This window comes from Sphaeroforma arctica (assembly GCF_001186125.1).
Source record: "Sphaeroforma arctica JP610 unplaced genomic scaffold supercont1.220, whole genome shotgun sequence".
Classification (NCBI taxonomy): domain Eukaryota; class Ichthyosporea; order Ichthyophonida; genus Sphaeroforma; species Sphaeroforma arctica.
Window position 1 is genome coordinate 1 of NW_014040338.1, and position 9,816 is coordinate 9,816.

Below are 9,816 nucleotides of genomic sequence, written 5' to 3' on the forward strand. Positions count from 1 at the left end.
TATATATATATATATATATATATATATATATATATATATATATATATATATATATATATATATATATATATATATATATATATATATATATATATATATATATATATATATTATACAATATATAGGTATTTATATATATATATATATATACATGCAAATAGCAAATTCGCATATATATAAGGATATATATACGCACACAAGCGTGTACACGCACAAGTGTACATATATATATTATTCCATTATTATTTTATTATATATGTTATTAGGTATGTATTCATAATATTTATTTATGTGTATATTTATATTATTATATATGTATTGTATAATATATATTTATATATATATATATATTATTATATTTGTATGTATGTATATTTATAATATATATATATATATATTGTTTTATTTATATGTATATATATATATGTATATATATATATATATATACATACTTATATGTATGTATATATATTTATATGGGTGGATGTATATATAGGTATATTTTGTATACTATATGTATATATATATATATATGTATGTATATATATATATATATCCTTATATATATATGTATGTATGTATGTATGTATATATATATATATATATATATATGCTATCTATATATATGTGTTTGTGTATGTGTGTTTGTTTGTGTGTGTATTTATATATATATATATATATATATATGTATATATTATTTATATATATATATATATATATATATGTATATATTATTTATATATATATGTGTGTGTGTGTGTGTGTGTGTGTATGTGTGTGAGTGTGTGTCTATTGTCATCGGGTATAAATTTACCTTTATATACGTATATATTCTCGTCTACGCATCTACAGATGTATAAATACGCGTAAATACCGTATTCGTATATTTCGAATTCATACATTTATATTTTAATACAAGTATATGTATATTATGGTATTTTTATGCATTGGCAGTGTACGTACAATTTCCTTTATTCCGTTCTGATATACTGATGAACTTTCTACTCTTACATACGCATGTTTTAATAATTAGGAGCACACACATGTCAGGATATGTGTCACGCAAATCTACTTTGTACTTGTTTGTCTATCCTAATACAGAGTAGGCATACATGAGTTCGCCTATATGGGTTTAACAAGTCCTCCTCGTCTGTTGTTTTTTCGCACCCGTTTGCAGAAAAAGGACACTTGTCCTCAACTCAGCCACACCCGGCACCGAGCCTATACACTTCGAGTGGCCCTTCTCAGTACAAGACGATACCGACACGGCAGTTGAGCTGTTAGAGACCATTCGTTTGGTGTCTGGCGACTTCTTAGAGCTGCAAGACCTGTTTACGGATGACCTCGACTCAGTCGATACCAACAAATGGTCCGAGATAAGTGTATGTTGTCTGGCGACCGGAGGTGACTGTGACTGGACTTGTATGCGCAAAAGTGCCTCAACGTTATGTGCCTAGAGGTCTTAAGGTTATGTGCTGAGAAGTGACTCACTGTTGTATGGTCATAGTTGACTTCACTTTATAGAAGCTGCTTACCGTTATAGAAGTTTCTTATCGTGATAGGAGTTTCTCTTTTCATATATACACATACCCAGTTTTTCACGTTTATGTACATGAACGTATTATTGTCCTTTCGCCTCGATTTGTATGCATGATCGCCGTTCCGACCCAAATCAACACGAAACGAAAGCAACCCCCAATTATTATTGCTTCCCTCTCTGATCTACCCTTCACACTTGCGTCCCTAATTCCATCGATACTCTGCATCCTATCACACACACACACCGGATTCTATAGGTAACCAAATATACTAATGCCATAAATATGCCCCTAATTCTATTACGAAACACCCCACAGGACCTGGTGAGTCGGTACAACGCGGCCATTGCCAGTGTTATGACATTTGAAGGGGGCGATTCCAAAGCGCCCGCTCTCACCACCGCCAATGTGCCTCTGGTCAAACTGGTGATGAGACAAGTGTACAACGTAATCGACGATCCCAAGAAGCTCAACAACTACAAAAGCTTCTCCGAAGAGGTCTATGGCGAGTTCAACTTCAACATCGTCAAGGATATCATCGAGAAGGTGAGTGTGGATTGCGATGGTGGGGGTGGCTGGGAGTGTGTGGAGCCAGTTGTGCAAGCGTATATAGATGCAATTCAGAGCTGCCTCGCGGTCTCTATATGGCAAGTATAAAGGCGTAGTTTGTAGGTATCCGCCAAGTACTTGTGCATACATACACGTACTGGAACTCAGATTTATGTACCGAACATATGGACCCGTTAAGATTAGCCTCCTATCTACTGGTACTCCTCCTTCACGACAGACACTTATAACGTCTCTAATTCAACTTATGTCCACCAATATATCTCCTTCATTGAATGCCCTTATAACGTCTCTAATTCAATGTATATCCACCAAATATATCACCTTCAATACATGCCCTTATAACCCATATTTCCACTTAAATTTATCAGTACAATTCCTTCATGACATGCCCTTATAACCCCTATTTCCGCTCATATTCATCAATATATCTCCTTCACGACAGGCCCCAATATCATATCTATTTTCACTCATATCCACCAATATATCTCCTTCACTACAGGCGCCTATAACCTCCGACGATGTGTTCATAGATCTGGGCAGTGGCGTGGGACAGATTGTACTGCAAACTTCGGCGCAGTGCCAATGCAAGTACTCATACGGCATTGAAAAACGAGACATCCCGCACGACTACGCAATGGTATGTCTTCTAGTCTGGGTGAGTCGGCACGTATGTAGGTGTATGTATGTATGTATGTATATATGTATGTATGTATGTATGTATGTATGTATGTGTATCCATACATTCATAAAAACATACATACATACATACATACATCCATGCATACATATATACATACATACATCATACATTAATACATGCATACATACATACATACATACATATATATATATATATATATATATATATATATATATATATATATATATATATATATATATATATATATGTAGATATATATATATTTATATATATTCATACCTCGTGGTTTGTCCATTTGTTCCGCTGCAGATCATGGAGAAAGCCTATGTGCAGAAGATGAAGTGGTTTGGTAAGTCCTACGGTCCCTTTGAGCTGCATCAGGGCGACTTTTTAGACCCCAAATGGGTGCCGGTCATTCAGAAGTGTACCGTGGTCTTCTGTAACAACTACACCTTCCAACCCGACCTCAACCACGCGCTCAAGGAGATCTTTGTTGATCTGAAACACGGTATGTGGGATGGTGTAGTTAGTGTACACTGATCTAGTGAATGGGCTACACATGTATAGAGACAGACGTACAAATGTTTGTAAACGGTGTCTACCGATGTAGTGAATCGTTTAATCATATGTGTTATACATACGTTAGTAATTAGTGTACACTGATCTACTTATATAGTTCCCGATGTACATACGTTATTATTTAATGTACACTGTTGTAGCATATAATTTCCACATAAAATAGTACGTTTTATACACTGATATAGTGAGTGTTGTAAAGTGGCGTGTACATGTTTGTATATTCATAAACTGACAGAATCCACTTTGTATTTTGTCCTACGCCTGTCCTCAGGCACCAGAATCATCTCCTCGGCGAGCTTTATGCCCCTGAACTTCCGAATTTCGGACCGTAACACAAACGGTAGGTACACTTTAACGTTGTGATGTGGTGGATCATGTGTGTGTGTGTGTACACATAGGCGTGTGTGCAGAGTATAAGCTTATTAGCGTAGTATGGTTGTGTACATATGCGCATGTCTGTAAAAGTACTCATGTGACCATCATAGCCATGAGATGAGATTGCGAACATTTTTATCACTTTCGTTCTCGCGAGCAACGATGACATGAACCATTTATAGTATTTTTAAGATTGCTGACACGCCTACTTGTTACTGGTATACTCCGGAACATTAAAACTTTTACCTACCATACCTATCATATTTATCATACCTACCATACCAATCATACCTATCATGCCTACCATACCCATCGTACCTACCATACTTACCATACCTACCATACCTACCATGTCTACCATACCTATCATGCCTATCATTCCTACCATACCTACCATACTAATCATCCCTACCGTACCTACCATACCTATCATACCCATCGTACCTACCATACTTACCATACCTACCATGCCTACTATACCTGTCATACCTACCATACCTACTATACTAATCATTCCTACCGTACCTACCATACCCATCATAGCTATCATCACATCTCTGACAGACATACTTTGTTCGTGTGCGTTATACTATCACACATGTGCCACATCCCTGACAGACATGCTCTACCTGTATCCCGCACTTTTGTAGATATCGGTTGCATTATGAATGTGCGCAAGGTTACCTTCACGGGAGAAGGGGTCTCGTGGACAGACAAGCCGCTGGACTATTTTATACACACAATCGACAAAACAAAATTAGACAGGTATGTTTGATATTTCCTATAGAGAACACATGCGTACGTACATGCATATATGTATCGAACAACGTAGTTGAGATAGACAACACAAAACTAGACAGGTACGTGTGAGGATTACTAGAGACAACACATACATAGTAGGTGAGATATAAAAGTGGTTAACAGACAGGTGACGTGCGTTTGAAAACTGAGTCGTCTGAATGGTGGCTTGCTGTTGTAGATTACGCTATGGTGTCGATTGTTATTCTGTGTAGGTAGTGCTATATATACACTTCGTTGTAGATGGTGCTAAAACTAAGGTCTATGTAGCTATAGATAGAACTATATCATCTCACTTACTGTATATATTTGATATCTAAGGTCTATGTAGCTATATATATCATCTCACTTACTGTACATTTATGCTATTATATATATATATATATATATATATTCATAAATATATATATACCTAAGCTCTAGGCATCCATAAGTATATCTAGGCCGTCTCACTGACACCCACACCCACACCCCCTGTCCTCATTGTGGTGCACTTTGGGCTTACGCAGATACTTTATGGACAAGAAAATCAGAGAGGCCCAGGCCGCTGCGATGGAGTCCGGAAGCTCAAGCGAAAACAACACATCAGACGAAGAGTTCATGCCCAACCTGGCCGCGGATAAGGCGCGTCACCATGGCCACCAGACCATCGCCGAGTCCAGGTCTGCGAGCCGGAGACGCATGGAGTATGACGATGTAAGTCTCAACCTATTGTAGTGCCATTCATTCGGCACGCTCAGCGCAGCGCCTTGCATGCCGTTTGTAGCGCGTGTGTAGATGAGTAACTCGGGTGTCTAATGCAAATGCTCGCATGTAGACGCTCGTGGTGATGTTAGTCGTGTGCACGTACTGCTACTACTGTGACTGATTGTGATTGTATGTGATTGTTTGTGATTGTTTGTAATAGGCTGTGATTGTTTGTGGCTGTTTTATTATGCAATTGCTCGTGGGGTAGACGCTCGTGGTGGTGTTAGTCGTGTGCACGTACTGCTACTACTGTGATTGGCTTAGTGTTACTTCGTAGATCTATATCACAAGAAACACACCGCACATGGCCCACAGTCAGTCAGTCAACTAAATAGTCAAAGGAGAGTTCTATCTCCGTTGCGTTTGTTCATATACGCACAGGCTTAACCATTCGCAGGTGACATGGTGTGTGTTAGCGTGTGCTTGGTAGCAGTATGGTCCCATTCGTCCAATTGAAACGCCCGAATTTATCCCCAGGGAATATCAGACACACATCTCTGCAATCCTCGTTCATCCCCACAGTAACGTATTAGAATATACTCGGCAGTGCTATGTGCCACAGACGTTAGACGTCTTGTTGCTATTTTTCAAACGGCTACTAATGTGTAAACCCATTTACCTTGTCTATCGGCGATCAGACGTCCTCAAGCGAAGACTCGCAGTCAGAATATGACTCCACGTCATCGGATGAACCGCAGAAGAGCAGCGTTAAAAAGAAGCCTGCCGCCAGACGGGGCAGGCCGCCGGCCAATCAGAACGCAGAAAAAATAAGAGCAGCCAATAATATTGCGTCCACAAATAGAATCGCGAGCAAGAGCGCGGCCATGAGCAGATTGGCGAGCCAGAATGCGTCCAGGACCGGCAGTCCCCACGTGCGAAGTATATCACCTGCCACATCGCGCAAAACGGACCGAGACGCCAAGGACATCGAGCAACCCCGGGAAAAGCGGGACAAAAGCGGGATCAGAAACGAACCCAACCGGTCTACCAGTACACACACAAACACCACAGGCAGTGGTACCGGCGCTGGCAACAGTAGTACCAATAGGAACGACAGACCCAAGGGCGACACCAGCAGAGACCCCAGCCGACCACGGGATACAGACCGCGACCGCAACCGCGACACACGGGACAAGCACCCGAAAAAACCCCACAGGGCCACAAAAGACCCGAACGATGGGAAGGGACAAAACCCCACCACCACACACACACACAAAGAGCCGTACAATGTGCCGAGGCCAGACAGTCGCAACAGTGCGAATGGGGTGCCTCAGATCTCACGAGAGTTGCCTGCGCTCACGGTCACGCGCACAGACAGCGCCACGAGCGAGTGGGCCAAGGAGGAAGCACGCCTGGACCAGGCCGAGGTGGATGTGGGTGTGGACGAGGTGGTGGACACGTTCGTTGCTAGGCAACGCACACAGCTGCGCGAGTTTATGCACAGCCACAACCCGCAGCAGCGGCTCGGTCGGCTGGAGAAGGAGAACACGCGGCTGAGAAGCCAGTTGAAGCGCACGCTAGCGGAGGTACAGGCAACCACAGCCAAGCTAACCGGAGAGTATAGGGAACTCAGTGGGCTGGCTGCCAACGGCGTGGCGACACCGGGGCCGGTAAACGGGTTGCTGGACAACGACTTGGCGAATGCGAATGAGCATGGCTCGGACGAAGGGGCTGCAGAAGAGGCGGCTTCTGCGTTGCTGCTTCGAGAACAGAGGCTCCTGAGAGAAATCAAGGTAGGTTTTGCATAGGGTAGGTATTCCATGGGTAGGTATTCCATGGGGCAGGTATTACATGCGGTAGGTATTGCATAGGGTAGGTATTCCATGTGGTAGGCATTGCATAGGGTAGGTATTCCATGTGGTAGGTATTCCATGAGTAGGTATTCCATCCGGTAGGTATTCCATGAGGTAGGTATTCCATGCGGTGGGTATTCCATGCGGTTGGTATTCCATGGGTAGGTATTCCATGCGGTAGGTATTCCATGCGGTAGATATTTCATGTGGTAGGTATTCCATGCGGTAGGTATTGCATAGGGTAGATAATCCATGAGGTAGCTCAAGCGGTCCTGTCTCTTGTCTCTGTTACAGGGCCCCAAACCGATTTTCTACTTGTACCCATTCCACGACTCTTCTGTGTTCTATGTAGCAACAAACCCTAATGACCTATCCTCTTGCAGCAAGTTAATCTCTTATAGTAATCCGCACTAGCGTAGTCACATTACGAAAGACATTCTACCAATACCCACATTCTACCAATACCCATTCCACGACTTTTCTGTGCTATATATAGCAACTCCATCTCAATACGACTGTGGTGGATGAGACGCAGCGCCAAAAGCTGTTGGTCAAAGATCTCAAGGTGCTATGCCGCTTCGCGGGGCTTAAAATCCAAAAATGGAAAGAGCGCTTCGAGTTCACCCACAACGACCCTGTAAGTGGTGGTCCTGCCTCTCTGTGTTGGTAGAGTTTTTGGGTTTAGGGTTTACGCGTACGTCCAGCGTGCTTATAGTGTACACACGCACTGCTTGAGTTTACAGTGAGTTTGCAGTGAGCTAAAACACGCAGAAACCAAGACTATGATGCTACTAACTTGAAAGTATCCAGCATGTATTGAGGTTTTCTTTCTTGCTATGATATGTGTACACACACCCTTTTGAATATTTTTACGTGTTTCTTGTCGAGTGTAAGTGCACAATCAACTGAAATAGCAAATTACATCTTCATCACATGTATAGTATCGACTGGACTGATACCATGTCAATCTGATATAGGAAGAACCCGGATGATATGTTCTAAGATAAGAATAGCATATCCGCTAGCATACGGTCGAGCTATTGGTTTAGTTATAACTGTTCTGTGTGGTTTAGGTGTTGTAGTAGGTGATTGGGATGGATATATATTGGCCCATGATCGGAATTAAGCGCTGCATCGTTGTACAGGTACATAGCATGGAGTGAATAGTATAGTCGGCGGCCCAATATATCAAAGTATAGGTCGGATGAACCGAAATTTGGGACCATTTGCTTACACAACTACGTAGCTTGGGATCAGTAGTATACCTGGTGGATAGTAAATGATTAGCTACACTGCAGTATAAGTCACCTATACCATGGTCCAGCTTTGATTCATGAGTATCTCGTTGATGCTCTGACTCCCTTGCCGTGACCTTGTGTTTCGCCGAAAAGATGTCACAGATTCCAAATGAGTTCGTTTTACACTCACCTGAATAGTGTGATTTTTTCTGAAAAGCTATTGTATATCCAATCTGTTCTGACCCGATTTTCCGGACCCGACTTTCACAGGTTAAACTAAACAAGGAGATCCAATCTTTCAAGACGGACGTGGGCAAAGCACTACGAGAAATGGGCTTCCAATGCCCCACTCTCAGTACCGCTGAAAGAACTACAACCCAACCGAGTGATAGACCTAGCGAGAGCGATAAACCGTACAAACGGCAGACAAGCGCTGACGTAGGGGACAGGTCCACGGCGACCAAGAAAGCGCGGTCGGATGGATAGGATGTACTCTACTTTTTTTTTAAATGACTTTTAATAAACGACTTTTTACTTTTAAGAATGATTTGATAAACAACTTTTCGCCAGATACGAAATAAATTTAAGGGGGTGTATAAAGCCATAGTAAATGCATTTTTCACCCTATGAATTGGTTATACGATTGTCTTGTATGCCTATGTTGAGGTGCACGACCTTCGATCGAAAGAACCGGAGGGGTGACGAGCTAAACCTTGAACATTAAACACAAAAATTCAGCACAACCCAAAGCTTACAAATAGAACAATGTACAAACAAAGCTGATCGTGACTTGATATCACATTCCCAGTTAATACATGTCTTAGCCAGATCGAAGTGTGCCACGTGAGAGGAATGTATGGAAGACCACGATGTGGAGCCACGCCCAGGGCTAGCTGCGAATACGATGATGGAAGAGAAAGTACCTTCGCCATAGCCTTCTAAAAAGACGCTTTGCGCGCTTAAGATTGATTTTTATCATCTTATATATGAGACAACCCCCTGCCGGATCACAGGCAACCCCAAATAGTTCTGGATCTGAAACAAGCGTTAGGTTAATCATAAAACTATTCGACTGACGATAGATGGTATTACTCAGGACTATCTCTCGCGGTCTTCTTTATTAACCAGGGGATTTAACCATACTTCTCATGCGCACAGAGTGGATTGCCTGCACAGTTCGTATATCTGATTTCGTAATATCACCCCATTGAGAATTCAACGCAGTGTCGATCTGTGGCGAAGCAATGATAAGAAGAAGTATACACCCCATGTCCATGCGTCACTACTAACAAGAACTTTGGTGAATGTTGAATGTTCCTATTCATTCATCCTTGCAGGGTATGAGACCTGCGTGTACCTATACTTATGCGCGGTAAATTCTGTATATTAATTCTGTACGCAGAGAGGCACCTTCAAACTTGAAAATAAGCAAACAATGGTCAGCCAAAGGTCATGCGTTCCTTGGACGGGCATGGCACCGGCAAAAGCTCAAGTCACTTTAGGTGCCCAAGAGAACA

At 41.9% G+C, this 9,816-nt stretch overlaps 1 protein-coding gene across 1 annotated transcript; it reads left to right on the forward strand.

Moving 5' to 3' along the window:
* Window positions 1-1,823: 1,823 nt before the first annotated feature.
* SARC_04069 (hypothetical protein) lies at window positions 1,824-8,827 on the forward strand (the record flags this gene model as incomplete). The annotated part of the gene is made up of 9 exons (XM_014302098.1): window positions 1,824-2,084; window positions 2,608-2,745; window positions 3,079-3,277; window positions 3,620-3,688; window positions 4,374-4,488; window positions 5,031-5,217; window positions 5,907-7,001; window positions 7,558-7,698; window positions 8,570-8,827. The coding sequence occupies 9 exons, from the start codon at window positions 1,824-1,826 to the stop codon at window positions 8,783-8,785; spliced, it is 2,421 nt and encodes an 806-aa protein (XP_014157573.1). The 3' UTR covers window positions 8,786-8,827.
* Between the last annotated feature and the right edge of the window lie 989 nt (window positions 8,828-9,816).